Below are 18,364 nucleotides of genomic sequence, written 5' to 3' on the forward strand. Positions count from 1 at the left end.
AAAGATTAAATGAGTTAATACATGTAAAGGGCTTGGAAGAGTACATGGCATATAGTAACCATTCAATGGATGTTAGCTATTCTATTATTACTATCTCCTTTCTTTTGCTTTCTTTGTTTTTTTTTCCAACTACCATAGTTGAATATTTGGCTCATTAATTTTTGTCTTTTTTCTTTTCTAACAAAAGCATTTTAGGGCTATAAGTTTACTTTGAAGCATACTTCCCTATGTACCACAAGTTTTGATATGTAGTATTTTCATTATTGTTTAGGTCTAAGTGTTTTAAAGTTTCCATATAATTTCTTTGACTATGAGTTTTTCAGAAATGTTTTTAAAAGCTTTTTAAATGCCTATTTTTTTTTGTTCAAGTTATGTTTTTGTAACTGATTTTTTTTTTTTTTCTTAGTGGTACGCGGGCCTCTCACTGTTGTGGCCTCTCCCGTTGCGGAGCACAGGCTCCGGACGCGCAGGCTCAGCGGCCATGGCTCACGGGCCCAGCCGCTCCGCGGCATGTGCGATCTTCCCGGACCGGGGCACGAACCCGTGTCCCCTGCATCGGCAGGCAGACTCTCAACCACTGCGCCACCAGGGAAGCCCTGTAACTGATTTTTAAGTTCAATGCATTATGTCACAAAATGTGGAATGACACCTATGCTTTGAAATTTTTTGAGAATTGCTTTAGGACCTAGTGTATGATCAATTTGTGTAAATATTTCATGTGTACTTAAGAAGTGTAAATTTTAATTGTTGTGTGTACAATTCCATCTGTTTATTAAATCAAATTTGTTTATTTTATTGCTTAACTCTTTCATACCTTACTTTTAAAAAACCTGTATGACTTAATGAGACAGTATATTGAAATCTTCCATTTTGTTGGTGGATTTGTCATATTTTCAGTTTAAAAAAAATCAATTTTGCTTTATTTATTTTGAGACTTTTATTTGGTACATTCAGGTTTAGAATTGATGAAAATTTTATCATGACATAGTGGTTTTTTATGCTTCATAATCTCTTTGTCTTAAAACCAATTTGTCTGCTAATAATATAGCTATTTCATTCTTTTGGTTAATATTTATCTTGTATAGGTTGTTTTTCCCATTTTTGTGTCCTTATGTTTTATTTAATTAATTAATTAATTAATTAGTTTATTTTTTTCATTTTAAAAACATTTTTGGCCACACTGCATGACATGTGAGATCTTAGTTCCCCGAGCAGGGATCAAACCTGTGCCCCTTGCATTGGAAGCACGGAATCTTAACCACTGGACCACCAGGGAATCCCTGTCCTTATGTTTTAGAAGGACCTCTGAATTTAAAGTTTAATCTAATCAACAATTTCTTTTACTAATGAGATTAGTTTAGTTACATTTTTTCCGTGATTTCTTCTGTATTTGGACTTATTTCTATCATCTTCCTATTAGCACTACCTTTTCTATGCTTCTTTCTCCCCACGTATTGCCTTTTTAAACAATTAATTAAACTTTCATCATGTGGGTTTTTTTCTTATTCTATTCTCCTCTGCCCCACTGGTTTGGAAATTATATTCTTTGTTGTCTTATGATTTACTATTGAAATTTTAGTACTCATATTTAATAAATTTGAATTTAATATTGTAACCTTTTTCCTCTGAAAAATGTGAAGACATTTGAATGCTTTAACCCTGGTCTCCTTCTCTCTATATGCTATTGTTGTTCATTATTTTATTTTTTATTTATTTTAGGTTTTAAATTTATTTTTTAAAATGCCACAAATTAGTTATTATTATTATATAGAGACAGTTTCTTTATATTTACCAGTATGTTTACCAGTTTCCTTGTTTAATCTTTCTTCTTGAATCTCAGACCTTACTTCTGGAATAATTTTTCTTTTTCCCAGTGTTCATCCTTTTGAAGCTACTTTACTGAAAGTCTGATGACAGTCAACTCTCTCAATTATTGCCTATCTGAAAATATCTTTATTTCATCCTCATTCTTGCAAGATAATTTTCTTGAGTAAACAATTTTAAGTTGATGGTTGTTTTCTCTTAGCATTTTGAAGACATTAGTTTACTGTCTTCTGGCTTCCATCTTTCCTGTTGAGAAGTTGACTGACAATGTAATTATTGATCTTTTGTAGTGAACTGTTTTCTCTCTGGCTCCTTTCAAGGACTCCTCTTTGTTTTTAGTGTTCTTAAGCTTCACTACAAGGTGTCTAGATGTCAAATTTCTTTTTTTTTTAAAGTGTACAATTCAATGGTTTTAATATGTTCACAGAGCTGTGCAACCATTAACACAGTCAATTTTAGAACATTGTCATCACCTCAAAAAGAAACCCTGTACCCTTTAGCCATCATCCCTAATTCCCCCCATCTTACTCTCCCTGGACCTAAGCAATCACTAATCTACTTTCTGTCTCTGTATATCAATACTTGCCTATTCTGGACATTCATATAAATGGAACCATATAATATGTGGTCTTTTGTGTCTGGCTTCTTTCACTTATATTTTTCAAGGTTCATCAATATTATAGCATGTATCAGTACTTCCTTTTTATGACTGAATAATATTCCATTGTATGTATATACCACATTTCATTTATTCATCCTTTCATACATTGGTGGACATTTGGATTTTCACCTTTTGACTATTATGAATAATCCTGGTATAAACCTTCATGTACAAGATTTTGTGTGGACCTATGTTTTAATTTCTCTTGGATATACACCTAGGAGTGGAATTGATGGGTCATATGGTAACTCTATGTTTAATCATTTGATATATTTCCATACTGTTTTCCAAAGTGGCTGTACCATTTTGCATTCCCACCAGCAATGTATGAGGATTCTGATTTCCCCACATCCTTGTCAATACTTATTATCTGACTTTTTGATCCTAGTCATCCTAGTGGCTGTGAAGTGGTACCTCACTGTGGTTTTTTTTTTTAATTTTTAAAAATTGAAGTAGAGTTGATTTACAATGTTGTGCCAATCTCTGCTGTATAGGAAAGTGACTCAGTTATACACACATATAAACAAAAAGGTCTTACTGTATAGCCCAGGGAACTATACTCAATCTCCTGGGATAAACCATAATGGAAAAGAATATTAAAAAAAGAATGTGTGTATGTGTATAACTCACTGTGGTTTTGATTTGCATTTCCCAGGTGACAAATGATGATGATATTTACATGTGCTTATTGGCTATTTGAATATCTTCCTTGGAGAAATGTCTATTTGGATATTTAGCCCATTTTAAAATTGGGTTATTTGTATTTTTATTTTTGAGTTGCAAGAGTTCTTTATATATTCTAGATACCAGATGTATGATTTGCAAATATTTTATCCCATTCTGTGGGTTGTCTTTTTATTTTCTTGATGGTGTCCTTTGAAGCACAGAAGTTTTAAATTGTGATGAGTCCAATGTACCTGTGTTTTCTTTTCTTGCTCATGCATTTGGTGTCATATCTAAGAATTTTTTTTTTTGCCAAATCCTAGGTCATGAAAATTTACCTCTGTGTTTTCTTCTAATGTCTTATATCTATATTCTTCTAATAGCTATTTCTTGAATAGATATTTCTTCATATGTTGTTTGCCCTTAGGACCATATCTACAGGCTTAAATTTTTTAAAAAATTGTTACCAGTTTCACTGGGGAGCTGATCAGTGTAGCTCCTCACACTGTCATGTCAGACGTTGATTGTTCTAGATCCTTTTGTGACAAAAGTCTTAAAATGATAAAATATATATTCCAGTACTAAAGCCAGAATCATGTTTAATGAGAAAAAAGCAGAAACTTTAGCATTAAAGTCAGAGACAAGAAAAGGATGTCTATTATCACCACTATTATTTAGTATTAGTTTTGCAGGTACTAGACAAGACAAGTAAACAAGAAAAAGAGATTAGCATTATAAAGATTTGAAAAGGAGATAAATTGATAATGTTTATTACTTGTACACATAGGATGTATAGCTAGCAAACTTGAAATAATCGACTGCCAAACTACTACAAAACTATTAGTGCTGTAAGAGAATTCAGCAGGTAATCTGGGTACAGAGTTAATATACAACAGTCAATAGCCTTTGTATATGCAATCACCAACGAGTTAGAAAATATAAGAAGAGATTCCATTTATAATGGGAAAGGCAATAAAAAAGGTAAAAAATAACTAAGAATATACTTGAGAAATGTGTAAGATCTATATGAGAAGACACTATTTAGATTATCAAAAGGAGATTAAAATGGAAAATTATATCCTTGAATAAGAAAACTGTATCATAAAAATGTTATAGGTGGGGACTAAAGCTTCCAGATGTTACAAAATACTAGAAATCCTCTAGAATTATCTTCTATCCATCCATCCATCTATCTATCTATCTATCTATCTATCTATCTATCTATCTAGTATTGGTATAGAATCAATTCTTGTTTTTATTGGTTTAAAATTCATCATTGTGTTTGTTTTGGTGCCCAAATTACCCTACATTCAGTTAGTAGAAGGTGCTTGAATCTGGTCCTTGTGATATGCCTCCATCTTTTTTTTTATTTAACAGTTCCTTGCCTTCTGGCATAAAAAGTTGTTTCAGACTCATTTTGTGCCTACCCTACCCTGGCCCTGGAACCAGCCATTGCTCTGAGGGGCCTGGTTCTTCTTAACAAGGAATTGTATTAGAAACTATGTTTAGGAAGGCAGAGTCTTAAAATACTCCATTCCATTGTAGAATGGGGAGATGATCATCTTATAGAATTTTAAAAATTGAGATATAATTGACATATAACATTATATTAGTTTCAGGTGTACAACATAATGATTTGATATTTGTATATATTGTAAAATGATCGCCACAACGTCTAGTTAACATAGAAGTTTTGACACTACTCCCCCAAAGACTGCTAAAGCCATGTTGTAGTTTTACAACTAAAGGTAAAAATGTGTTTTAAAGATAAGTTAAAGAAATGCATCTGATTTAGATGCCACTTTTACGCCACTTGAAACTCTCCTACGAAGCCTCTTTTGGGGTAACAGTTCTGAGCAGTCTTATCTGCTGGTCTCACGCACACCTCTTCCCTCCTGTCCTGGGGGGCTTCCCTGATGCCACAGCATTGGACCCCTTTGGAACTGCTCTGTGCTCACGTCCATGCAACCCATAATTTTTGGAGAGTTAATATCCAAGGGATCACCCTTGACCAACAGAAGATGGGAATGATGGTTAAATGTTTCTCCAGGACAGTTTAGAGATGCATTTTGCAGAGCTCCTAGGAGGTTGGAGCCCCAGTTGCCCTCCACAGGGGCTATCTCAGTAACTCATTCTTTTGTTGGCCTTCCCTCCCTCCCTGTTTCACTCCTCCTGCCTTTCACTCCCGCTTGCTGGGATCACCTCCCAAATACCTATATGGAAGCTTCTGTCTCATGTTCTACTTTGGTGGGGGGGAGGGGTTCAGGCTAAGATAGCATCATTAAAAACATATATAAAATTCAAAGTGGAGGGTTGCTAATTGCCAGTTTACTCAGATCTTGCAGGGCAGTTGAATAGCATGATAAAGCAAGATTAGTTTATTTTACATAAATTATCATTTTGGAACTCAGTGACTTCTCTGTCTCTGCAATATATCCTCTTCCTCCTTCACCCGTTTCTCCCTTTTCTAGCTCTCCTGATCTCTTTGTTTCCATGCATCTATCCCGCTGATCTTTCTTATCTCTAGCCCTCCATCTCTTTCCACTTCATTCTATTTCTATCTCCCTCAAGCCTTTGCTCTTTTTCTGTGATTCCTCTTTTTATTTTATTTTATTTATTTATTTATTTATTTATTTGCGGTACGCGGGCCTCTCACTGTTGTGGCCTCTCCCGTTGCGGAGCACAGGCTCCGGACGCGCAGCCTCAGCGGCCATGGCTCACGGGCCTAGCCGCTCCGCGGCATGTGGGATCTTCCCGGACTGGGGCACGAACTTGCGTCCCCTGCATCGGCAGGCGGACTCTCAACAACTGCGCCACCAGGGAAGCCCTGTGATTCCTCTTATTTCCTCCCATTTCCTACAGTTAGCAAACAAAGTTGAGAATCAGCCTAGCTCGTTGGACACTTGAGTCCTTTGGCCTTTTGCTCCTTGCATTGTCTCACAAACAGGGGAGGGAAATGTCGGAGATTGTGTGCTCCTCCAAACCAAGGATTCTGAAAGCTTTGTTGAGTATTTCTTTTCTTTTTTTTTTTGTGGTATGCGGGCCTCTCACTATTGTGGCCTCTCGTGTTGCGGAGCACAGGCTCCGGACGCGCAGGCTCAGCGGCCATGGCTCATGGGCCCAGCCGCTCCACGGCATGTGGGATCTTCCCGGACCGGGGCACGAACCCGTGTCCCCTGCATCGGCAGGCGGACTCTCAACCACTGCGCCACCAGGGAAGCCCGCTTTGTTGAGTATTGATGGGACTGGCCCTTAACAGACATCTCATGAATGTTGAAGAATTAGCACGTGAAGCATATACAGAAGAGATGGTGGAAGTTTGACTTCCCTGATAGCCACAGAAATCACAGAGTTGGCTCTGGGAATTGGTCCTGAGTATGGGGATCCCTTAGTCCAGGTGTCGTGCCCCAATCTCTGCTCTTCAGCTGGATCATGGACGTTTATTCCTTCTCAGGAGTGGAAAACCGGAACCTGGAGAGCAGCTGGGAGATTCAAGAAGTCTTAGCTTTCTGTTTCTTTTCCCCAGGACAGGGCAAAGCAAGCCACCTCTTCCTGGAGGTGACTGGTTTTGCCTCTCTGTAAAACCACCCGAACACATGCACTTGTTCACATTTCAAAACCACTTTATTAGCAAAATGAACAAAAGGAGAATGGTGTTTAAATTAAATAAATTACACAAATATCTCAAGAGTCCCGGTCTTCTCCAGGAACCACATCATTGCTGGTCAGTATAACTAAGAACATTCAGAAGTTTTGAAATCCTGGATTATTTGACTATCTTGCTCTCCTTTCCTGCCTCAGTCATGTCCAGTGAGTGGTCTGGGTGAATTTATGTTCTTTCCAAAGTATTCTAACAGTGAAGTTCTCTTCAAGGCCTCCCTCCACCCCAGGTGTTTCCGATCTTACATCCACTGTGGTCTCTGTGAGTACCTACACCCCTGGACATGGTTCAGGATCCCTCCTTGAGCCCCCAGCTCCAGGCCACTGTGAGTCAGCAATCACCTTTTGGTCTGGGGCTGGCCTGGGGGTTAACAGTCACTTCATCAAGTCCTCAAGGGTTCTAGACACTTGGTTCACAAGGCGCCTCTAACTTGGGATGTCCTGAGGCTCTGTGCTCTTCCCACACCTCTTGGGCCTGAGCTGGACTCTGCAGGAGGTGGAGCAGGGGAGGGTGAGTTTTCATTGGCTATGGTTCTTGTCCTCTCGAAATCTGGCACTTCGGGTGCTGGGCACGGTAAATCCCAGATAACATTGTCTTCTGCCTTCCAAGTTTTGAGTTCCATTGGCAGCCAGATGGCATAATGAATTCACAAAGAAGCAATGCTTGTAGGCCAAGAATCTGTTGGCTCTTCACCAGCACCCCCTCCTTTAACTCTACGAAGACTTGCTAGCTGACCAGCTCACTCAAGGCACAGGCACACAGTGGAGGTCAGGCTGAAGTTAGGAATTCGAACATTTTTCCAGGCTGGGCCAGCCCATCCTGTTGGGCAGGGATCATTCATTGAAGGAACTTGGGAGAATCAGTGGGGAGAGGCCAAAAGGTTTTTGGTGCACTTCCATGGAAAATTTCTCAAACACTTGCACATGGAACCTATTTATTTTCAAGTCAACAGTGGGGTTTCTCTACCTTCTTATATATAGAGAGAACTTAACCCCTCTTCTCATCTCTCCTGGAAGGAGATGGCCTCAGGTCCTGAGTTTGTTAAGGAATCCCTGGGGAGGAAAGCCCAGTCTGGATCAGCACTTCTCCATGCTTGGTACCCAGCTGGGATATGCCCTTGGTGGGGTGTCCTGCCTTTCCTGGCTGAACGATTCAGGCCCCAAGCTGATAAGGGAGAGTTAAACTCATTGGCTCTTTGCCAAATGAAGAGAACAAGGCAGATTTCCCAAGTGGGGGGACGCATTTCTAAGGTCAGGGAGACTGTCGAGGCCCAGGTCCCACCAGTTGGCCCTGGATTGGTACTAGCGCCCCCTGCCCCTCCACATCTCCAGTACAAAGAGGGAAAGCTTTTGTGCAGAATAACTAGTATCTGTTGCTGGGTTGCCAGAGGATTCTGCCAGCTACCCCCCTGTCCCTTCTGGCTTCCTACCTGGTCTCAAGTAGAAGGAAGCAGCCCTTGAGGGCAGGGGGAGTGATAATGTTTCAGGAGGCTGATGTGGCTACCTTGGTGGGCTGCCCCTGGGGAGGTAGCTCTGGTAGCCACTCCCCAGGCTAGAGTCTGATGTGCTAAATAGTAGTGGAGGTCTCAGCAGCCTTAAGATGAGGAAGAAGGGGACATAGTCACCAAGACAGAGATACCTGGGTTGTGGGAGCACATGGTCCCAGGGGTACAGAGCTGCCAGAGACAGACTGGGCAGCTGGAGAGGGCAACCACAGAGTCCTAAGCAAGTTCGTCTCTGTGTCCTGTGACAGCTTGACACCATCGGACACCAAGCCATGCTGGCGCCAGGACACTTTCGAAGCTTGCACTCTACGTCAGCACACGGCTTCCTCTCTGTTCCTGGCTCAGTCTTAAAGTCCAGCAGTCGGGGGTCCTGTCAGCTGCCACAGGCAGGGCGCGGGTGGGAGCGGTGGAGTGAGAAGGAGGCTTGCTTGTTGCTGGCTGGGGCCCTGAGGGTCAGCAGAAGGATGAAGAGGTGTCTCTCCCTGCCATTGAGATTGACTTGCTCTAGGGATGCCGGGAGGGGAATGAGAGAGGAGGAGGAGGGTGGAGAGGTACTGGAGTCCCGGTGGAGGTGTTCTCCTCTACCCGCCACTCTCCATGATCCCAGGCTCATCCTTCATGGGAGTCCCAGGTACCAGGTGCTCTGCAGGCAGCATGGGAACCGGCTGGGCCCTCACAGGGCGGTCAGGGTCTCTGTGTGAAACATGCTGCCGAACATCTCCTGCAGGGCCACAGGGAGGAAGTGGGAGGGGGAGAGACAGCATCAGACCTGTTGGGTTCAGAGTGGTGGCAATCGCCAGGTGACCCTATGAACCCCCGGCCAGAAAGAGGCATTTTGAGGAAGTGTGTGTGAGTGTGTGCACGTGCGTATGTGAACCGGGGAGAGGCAGGGTCAGCCTAAGAGGTGAACTGGTACAGAGGTGACAAGAGAAGATGCTTGAAATCTAACTTTGAATCACCTCTGGTGTGCTGTGTGACTTTCACAGGTCCTGCCCTCCTTTTTCGTTCCACTTTCTTTATTAGGTAAAATGAGGGTTGAGATCAGACAAGCTCTGAAGTCCTTTCTTGCTCTGATAAGCTATTTTGGTCCTACTCAGGCTTTTGGAATGTGCTGGAGATTCCACAGGGACCCAGAAATCCATCCGCCAAATCTTTGTGGCCCCGGCTCTCTTTCCTAATGCCTCCCGCATGCCCTCAGCACCCCCAGAGACATGTTTAGAGGACCATGGAACTCATACCCAAAAGAATGGGAAGAGGCACAAAGTGAGATGTTACTTCTAATAGACCCAGAGCCAAATTCCTCTAAACCTAGTGATCTGGTTTCTTTTAATTCAGGGCATTGGGGTGGGGCTACTTTTCATGTCAGGACCATAGGGCTTTACGTGAAGTAAGACTTCACACCTGCATAGCTCTTAGCTCTTAAAGCCCATCCACGTGCAGTAATATTTGTATCCCTCATATATCCCTAGAATTCATCTGATCCTACCAGAATGTAAGTTTTCCAAGGGCAGGGGTCTTTGTGTTGTTCACTGCTGTGTGCCCACCCTGGGATAGTGTCAGGCAAGTAGTAGGCACTCCATAAATACCAGTTGAATTTACAGAGAACAAGAGCAACCCCCACTGATCTTGTTAGGTAGATGGGACAAGGTATTCCCCATATTCCCCTTATTTCACAATGATAAACACTGGGGCCTGGTGGTGTTATGTGGCTTGCCGAAGGTCAAGTAGCAGGTGTGTTGCAGAGTTAAGTATAGATATTAGTTATCCAGGACTTGGTCCAGTGACTCTCCCTTCCCCCATGATGCATTTCAGTGAGTGAGAAGAATTAAGATCTGCTATTAAAAGAAAGATGAGAAGGATACATTGTTGCCTTCAAGGTGACTGCTCTGGCTTGGAGATGGGAGAGCCCAGCCAACACTTTGGGTTTGAGAAGGTCTCCTTCCTTTTCCTCCTGACCCCCAGCCTTCAGCTTACCTGCTCTAAGTCCCAGCAGCTGGGACTGTCCTCCTCCGAATCATACAAAGAGAGCTCGGGGTCCACTGGAGCCTGGATGGGGGAAACAAGTGCAAAATGAGCTGCAGTAACTGAGTGACGGTCTGGCACAAATGGCAGCCTCTGGGGTGGGTGAGGGGCACCGTGTGCTCTGATGCATAACCTGCCCTCTTGACTTTTCCCTCACCTCCCTCATTTGCCTCTCAAAATACAGCACAGCTGTGGTTTTCCTCCTCACAGCAGACAGGTGTACATCAGGGTGGGCTTCCTTGGTGGGCATTTCAGAGGCAGGGAAGGTTTACCTAGCTTACAAGGATCACTGGCTAGCTGCCTGACCTGCGAATCCATTTCCCTTCTCTGGGAATCTGTTTCCTCATCTGTAAAAGTAGGATAATCAGACTCACTTTGCTGGCTCTCTACCTCACCATGCTGTTGAAAAGGGTGTGTGTGTGTATCATTTATAGATATGAATATGTTCTGTAATAGTTAAATATACAATACATATAATATACATTTTTAAGAATATATAAACTGTAAATAGTAGACATTGTGCAATAACGGATGATGAGGATTCTTCTGGAATCTCCCTCTCTTTGCTCTGGTGACAGGGTGCATGAGGCTAGAAAGGCCGCTGCTCTCACAGTTTCCCTCTGTGTGGTAGGCAGGCGCCAGGCCCCGTGTTTCCCTGGGCAGGCTTTCAGCGCTTAGAACAGATGGCTTCACCTTCATCAGTCTCTTAAAGCAAACAGCAAATGGTTGCTCTAGGGCCAGAAAAGCCTTTCTTATGACCCACAGAGGGCAGAAGAGGTTTGTTTCATGGACTGGGGCACAGAGTCTTGGGAGGCCAAGGGTAGAAGCTGAGCTGGCAGGGGAGCCTGGGAGGTGGCGTCGGCTGGGGATGCCTGGGCAGGGACCCCAATGGGTTGGGCTTTTTCTGCCTCCCAGCTTTCTGGAGTGTTATTTGTAGACAGTGTTATTTGTAGCTCATTTGCATACCACTTACTGAGCTAGTAAATTAAATGTCAAGAAGCTGAGACAAAACTCTGATCCACACTCTTCATCCATCACCAGCCTGAAATCTCCAAGCTCTGCTAAATTAAAACAGGCAGGCTTACTCCCCTCCCTTTCCCAAAGCCTCTTGTAGAAAGAGCGAAGGAATAGCAGGGGTGAGCAATGCCAGAATGCCAGGCATAACCCGCTGTGCTTTGGGTGTTTGTGTGATCTGGAAATTGATATTAATAAGGATTTTGTAATATACAAAGCTCTTTCAAGTGACGTAAAAGATACAAGTATCAGTTAATCTTGAAACCAAAACAAAAGAAAAATCCCGTGGTAGATAATGTTACCTTAGAGTACCCATTCCACAGATAAGAAAACTGAGATTCAGACACGTTAATTGACAGAATTGGTGTTGGAACCCAAACCGTCCCGCTACTTCAGTGACCCATGGCCTAGGATTCCTCAGGTGCAGGGACCTTACCCCTTGGAAGCTGCGTGCTGGGGCCACTTCCCTGGCCTTTGCCTGGGCAAACAGGACTGCGTCGTGTATGCTGGGAAAGACGTGGTTGCGCTCTAGACACCCATCTTCGAAGATGCCACCATGGTTAATGTCATTGTACACCTGGGCTGGAAGGAGGGAAAGATCACCTTCAAAAGGTTAACACCACCGTGGACAGGACCTGGGGTTGGGGGAAAATGGTGAGAGGGCCTGAGGGAGATGGAGAGAGAGGCCTGAGGGCTGTGCTCTTGCTATATCCTAGAGCCTTCTCATTGGCTTTGCAGTATCAGTTCTGGACAGCAGAGGGCAACATGAGCTTGAAGATGCTGAACCTTCACCCCAGGGCAGAAGGAAGCAGTTTGATTCAGGGAGTTGGTACTTTGTGGTGATTCGAGTGGGAAAGGCTAAAACGTTTGCCCATTCTGTCCCTTGAGGGTTCGTCCTTCCTGTTGTTTATCCAGACCTTTCCTACAATGTCCAGTGTGTGGAAGAGCCCTTATTCCTACCCAATCCTGGACATGATTTCCTGAGGAGTGTCTAGTGAGGGTCGGCGGGAGCTTCTGATTCTAACTCTGGAGCACACACAGAGCAGGTCACTTGCCAGTGCAGACTCTCTTCCTGAACGGAGCCTGCACAGAGCCTGGGCTGTGCTCAGGCCAGCGCCGAAGCTGGCTAGGCCTGCTGGAAGTTGCTGACCCTCCGCGGGAAACGGGGTGTGCCAGCATGTGGCCCTTCCCTTTCTCCTGTGTGTCTGTGCGCTCTTGCTGTGCGTCCGTGTCCCTGCACTCTGCACACATGCTGGAGGTGAAAGTCCACTGCGATGTGGACACGGTTTGGGGCTGTGTGTGTGGGCCCTGGAGACTGTGTGTGTATAACACTGTGTTATCTGTGTCTTCCCTGGACAGTTATGGTATATCTATGCTTCGTGCTTATTCATAGACTTTTGGATTTGGAGAAGATTCCCAAATTTATCTAGTCGGCCTCATTTTATGTAGGTGGCAATCGATCCCTAGACAGATGAAGTGACTTGGCCAAAGATACATGGCAAATTAGTGGTGGGCAAATTAGAATCCTACTTGTCATTTCTTAACTCCATGATCCCCCCACTCTCTAATTGAGACCTCTAGGATGTTCTCTAACCCGGCTGTAGTCTCTTCTAACTTGTACCCGAAACGCTTATGAGCAGCCAGTAGTTTAGGGGAACATTTGGCTGTTCTCATTTCTACCCCACTCACTATTCAGCATCCCACCCACCTATTACCACCTCAGCCCCTTGCCAGCCTTCCTCCAGTCGCCTACACGTCCTCCTTCTCTTACCATGAATGTTCACCAAGAAGACCTTCACACCGATCCTCCCGTAGGTGGAGCTCAGCTAGAGGAGTCGGGAGGGTGTTGGGTAGGGAGACAAAAGGAAAGGAATGTTCTGAGTGGGCCTGAAAACCGATTCACAAAACGCACATCAGAGGGGGAGCCAAACAAATAAGTAGCCCCGAGAGCCCTGGCAGCCAAAGATAAAAATAGCAGCAAAGCACAGCACTTCTCCCTGGAGTGCTGGCTGACTGCTCCTCTGGACAGCGGGGTGGACGTGGGGCTTTGCCAATGAGGCAGCCACTTAAAGTCCCCATGACCCCTTCTTATGGGGCCAGATCTTTTCTTTCAGTTGCTTAGAGTCCTGGACTCCACCTCTTTCCTGACGTCGTGGCTTCAGGCAGAAACTGCAGGGGAGGACCGAGGCCCAGAGAGGCTACTGCTTTGCCCGGCTTCATGCCAGGTCCAGGCTAGGGAAGCAGGTTGAGCCCAGGGCTGGGGATGGAGCCTTCTGTGCACCTGGCTGGTGATGCCATCAGCCTATGTGCTCTCTGTACCCCTCGGTTTCTCTGGGCTGCTTCTCTCTGGGCCAGCCTCTGAGGTTTACCGACTCCTTGTCATCGGAAGTGGCCGCTGAAAAGTTATCGGGTGGATACATTTATTCAAGGTATCCTGTGAGCTGTGTGTTTGGTCTAAGGATGTGAGGCACTGATATAATGTCTTCTTTCCTCTGTTGGCCAGAACCGGCTGACGCTAGAGTGTCTGGGTGAGTGTGGGAAGGAAGGGCAGACCACGAACCAGGGCCAAGCTGAACTCTACTCAGAGGATCCTGGGGTGGGTTCCTGGCAGCCTGAGAGGGAACTTGGTGTGGACTGTGTTACAGAGGGGTGCTAGGACAGGGTGGACCAGCGGCCTGGCTTTGGTATCCCTCCCCAGGCAGGCATTGCCTCGTGCTGTCTGGGCCTGCTCTGCAGAGAGCATTCTGTCCTGGTAGCATCTGGGGAAAAGGGATCTTAGGAGCTGTTAGGTTCCTTGGTGAGCTGTCTCGGTCAGTTGGTTCAAATGAGGGCTCCAAGGAAAGGGAGTGTAGGGGGGCAGGGGTGACGGTTAGGGTTGGGGGGTGGGCTGGCACTCCCTCCACCCGAGGGCCTCACCTTGGCCAGGGCTTTGATGCCCATCAAATCCACAAAGCTGACCCCACTCATGTCGAAGATGAGGGTGTGGAAGGTGACAAAGGGTGGGACGCTGGCCAGGATGTCACTGGGCTCAGCAGAGGCCGGGGGCTCACAACTGGCAGCTGTGGAGCTGTCAGGGCTGAAGGTGATGTAGGACACGCTGGCGCCATTAGCAGGCGTCTGGTTGTTGTTGGGGTCCGTTGGGGAGCCATTCTCAAAGTCCTGCTGAAGCTCCTGCAGGGAGACAGTCTGGAGGGCGGGAGTAGGAGGGCAGAGTCAGGGGCCATCACACTCAGTCAGACTTTGCTGTGGCTGAAGCTGGGGCAAGGGGCATGCGGGTGGAGGGAACTGAACCTGGTGGTGGTGAATATAAGCCCCCAAAAGTCCATAGGACCGGCATCTCCCATAGCCCCTTCCTTAGGTGGGGCCTGCACGTTTGGTCTCCCACAACCCTTCCAAGAGAGGCACCGAAGCCTCAGCCCACTCTGCTCTGAGAGAAAGGCCCTCTGGAAACAATTGAGCTCCTTTTTCGCATTTATCCATGTCTGCCTTCTCTGCAGAACTCCCACACCTACATCCACCTTGCTAGATCTAGGTTGGCTGGGTACCCCAGGAAATTCACTGCTGCTCCCCGTATGGGATTGCTCATAAGTCCACGGGCATATCCTATCTTAGCCAGAAAATGAGGACGGGCTGTGGGAGTTCAGTGGTTACCCTAAGAGCTGACAGCTCCTCATCGAAGGAGAAGATATCCACCAGGCAATACCCACTAGGCAGCGGCCACAGAGACTTGATATCTTTGACTTCAAAGATACTGGGAGGTGGGGTACCAGGTAACAAGATCAGAGACGGCAGGGGAGAGGGCATGGGCTGTTTCTAGCCTCAGTTCACCTTGTTTTTCATAAATAGGGATTTCCTCTGTTGTATGGGCAGCCTTCTCCCCTTCTCCTGCCTCTTGAGGTATTTTTGCTTGGCCAGCAATACTTTCTGGGGGTCCACACCTGTCTGTAGGGAGAGAGCAGAGAGCAGTCTTAACCTCCACCCTCTTTGGAAGTGGCCTGCTGTCAGCTCCCAGCTCCTTTTCTTGCATCTTCCAGGCACGCTCTGTCCAGCCCCTCTGGTCACCAGAGGACTGAGCCTTACCTTGGCAGTGACCTTTTGCCTGAAGATTTCTGAGTTGGCAAAGTAGAGAGGGGAGCAGTAAGTGATGATCTTTATCCCTTGGATTTCCTGGGCCTGTGGCAGGAAGACTCGGTTCAGTTAGCAGCAATATCTTTATTGGCTTTTTTTTTTTAAAAACCCTTTTATTTGGGGTGGGGGTAGGGCAAAAGAGGGAGGTCACAATCTTGGATTACCCACCCTATTATAGGTCTTGGGATTCACATAAATGTCAGTGTCCATGACTTGGGCCAAAGTATAGCCATTTCGACTGGATGAAGAAGGAAAAGAAAAACATAAGAGAATGCTATTAGCGGATGGGCCTGGAGGGACACTGGGGCTGGGGGCTGGGCAGAGGCAGGCCAGGAGAGGGTCCCTTCCTCACCCTGGGGTTTTTGTGTTTGTCTTTCTGCACTGGAGACATATGCCTGATGGCCTGTGTCTGGGCTATAATTAGAGGGTTGACAGGTAGCTCCTTGACGTAGCTCCCAGGCTGGGGCTCAGGGGGGAGAAAGGGTGGGGAGTAAACAAGGTGACATTCTTACGGGGCCCTAAAGTCACCACTTCCTGGTTCTGAGTTCTCAGGAAGAGAAGACAGGGTTTCCCGGATATTCAGCATCCTTCCTGCCCTGACCTGGACCCCCTGGTCTGTTTCACTTCATTTTTTTTTAAAATAAATAAATTAATTAATTAATTTATGGCTGCGTGGGGTCTTTGTTGCTGCGGGCAGGCTTTCTTTTTATTTGCGGCCAGTGGGGGCTACTCTTCGTTGCGGTGCGCAGGCCTCTCATTAAGGTGACTTCTCTTGTTGCGGAGCATGGGCTCTAGGTGCGCGGGCTTCAGTAGTTGCGGCTCGAGAGCTCTAGAGCGCAGCTGTGGGATCTTCCTGGACCAGGGCTCAAACCCGTGTCCTCTGCATTGGCAGGCGGATTCTTAACCACTGCGCCACCAGAGAAGCCCACTTAATGTTTTTATAGCAAGGACGTAGCTGTCCTCTGACTTGCTGTTCCCTTGAGGTGGGGTTCCATTTGGTCTGGGGTCTAGTAGCACCCTTGAAAGGACACTGAGTCTCATCCACTTGCTTGACTCCCACTTTCTCTGGTCCCCCAGCCCTCCAAGACTGTGATGGCTTCCCCTGGGTTTTCAGGATGTGGGAAGTCATGTAGCCCAGCCTGTGCCGAAAGTCCTGGCTGGGCCAGGCTCTCCTTGGGCCTGGCAGCCCCTCCAGTGCCAGGTCCAGAAGGTGACAGTATGCAGTGGGCTGGGCCAGGCCTCACGTGGGAGCCCTTGGCAGACTGGCCCAGGGGCCCCACTGCTGTGCCTTGGGGTGAGGGGCTGTTACTTACAATTGGGTCTGGAAGATCACAACCAGGGTGGAGAAGCCGACACCCACTGCCACACCATACGGCAGGCTCAGGAAGAAGGCAGAGAGGAAGCTCACCACCCAGACGCACTGTGAAGAGAGAGACGTCAAAGCAGGCCTGGGGAGAAAACTGCCCCTTTGGGGAAGTCTTCCTGGACCAGCCTAGGTCATTCTCTGCTAGCACAACTTCAGACCCACCCTTCCCTTTTCATGCCATTTTTGCACTGTTTTATGTAACTGAGCTTCGGTTACACTTGCCCATTTCCCTTAGATTGAGTGTGGCTCCCTGATCTTGTCTGGTTGTCAATAGACAACCCCAGCATACACAGGGAGTCAGGATGGCTCAGTGAGAAGAGTATGAGTCTTGGGTCAGATATGCCTGGGTTCCAAATTTCATTCTCCTACTTACTAGCTGTGTGATCCTTAGTTGCCTAATTCACAAAGGGGGAATAATAATACCAGCTTCATGAAAGAGTTAAGGAAGATAAGGTCCTGGCCTTAGTGATGGGCGCCCAGTGAGTGCTCAGTAAACCTGAGTTCCATTCCTCCATCTGATAGTAAGCTGTGTGCCGGACACGTGCTCAGCTACGTTTCCTGATCTGATAGCCTGGGGCCTGGTTGTGTGCGTTTGGGGACAGGATTGGATGCAGGTTTTTTTTTTGCAGTACGCGGGCCTCTCACTGTTGCGGCCTCTCCCGTTGCAGAGCACAGCCTCCGGACGCGCAGGCTCAGCGGCCATGGCTCATGGGCCCAGCCGCTCTGCGGCATGTGGGATCTTCCCGGACCGGGGCACGAACCCATGTCCCCTGCATCGGCAGGCGGACTCTCAACCACTGCGCCACCAGGGAAGCCCTGGATGCAGTTTTGACAGTTGCCTCCTGTGGTGTTTTAGAGTCCCCCATGTTCCTCTGAAAGAAATAAATCTGCCCACACTCTTGTACAGAATTGTGAAGATCAGATGGGAACCCAAAGCACTATGTAAATATCAGGAATTATTGTCACAGTGGGGGGGATTGTTGGGATGTGATAAAAGCAGATCTTTCGGGGTGGGAACTGGGACGTCATTTTTCTCCCTATCCTCATCCCTCACTCCCTGGGGGACCCCAGATGGACCACTCACTTCTCTGGCTTTAAGGATTTCCTTCTCATACTGTGCAAGCGTACCTTCTCCCCTAGGAGACAGTCCAGTCCAGAGGTTTGGAGTCTAAGATTTGGGGTTCCAGTCCTGACTCTAGCACTTACTACTTCTGTGGCCTTTGATGTGTTACTAAACCTCTCTGAGGCTTGGTTTCATCATCTTGAAAGGAGGTTAGTAAATCCTTTCTCACAGCTTATGGTGGGGCTCAAGTGGGGATGAGGCAGTGTCGTCAGTATATGGTAGCCTCATTTCCACTGCCCAGTGGAAGATGCGTTGGGAATGTGACTAATCAAAACAATAATTCATGTTTGCTGATTGTTTTATGGTTACATGGGGCTTTCCCATTATGATCTCATTTAATCCTCAGAGCTAGTGTGTGACGCAGCCATGACCATCACCCGCATTACAGATGAGGAAAC

General features: G+C 46.3%; 1 protein-coding gene across 10 annotated transcripts in view; it reads right to left on the reverse strand.

The window, feature by feature from the left end:
* Positions 1-6,750: 6,750 nt before the first annotated feature.
* The window catches only part of SLC26A9 (solute carrier family 26 member 9), a 28,622-nt gene continuing 17,008 nt past the window's right edge, over positions 6,751-18,364 (reverse strand). For 5 of the 10 annotated variants that reach the window (XM_049694726.1, XM_004282436.3, XM_033410565.2 and 2 more), the window contains 9 exons: positions 16,791-16,897; positions 15,646-15,715; positions 15,430-15,522; positions 15,178-15,291; positions 14,266-14,535; positions 13,121-13,175; positions 11,786-11,931; positions 10,288-10,359; positions 6,751-9,034 (listed from right to left, as the gene is read on the reverse strand). In XM_049694726.1, the coding sequence (XP_049550683.1) occupies positions 8,987-9,034; positions 10,288-10,359; positions 11,786-11,931; positions 13,121-13,175; positions 14,266-14,535; positions 15,178-15,291; positions 15,430-15,522; positions 15,646-15,715; positions 16,791-16,897 (975 nt within the window). In that variant the 3' untranslated portion in view covers positions 6,751-8,986. Of the gene's footprint in view, positions 9,035-10,287; positions 10,360-11,785; positions 11,985-13,120; positions 13,237-14,265; positions 14,536-15,177; positions 15,292-15,429; positions 15,523-15,645; positions 15,716-16,790; positions 16,898-18,364 lie in introns of those variants that run through there. The other 5 variants (XM_049694745.1, XM_049694736.1, XM_033410568.2 and 2 more) reach the window with 5 other exon arrangements.

Source organism: Orcinus orca, chromosome 1, assembly GCF_937001465.1.
Source record: "Orcinus orca chromosome 1, mOrcOrc1.1, whole genome shotgun sequence".
In the NCBI taxonomy this organism is placed as follows: domain Eukaryota; kingdom Metazoa; phylum Chordata; class Mammalia; order Artiodactyla; family Delphinidae; genus Orcinus; species Orcinus orca.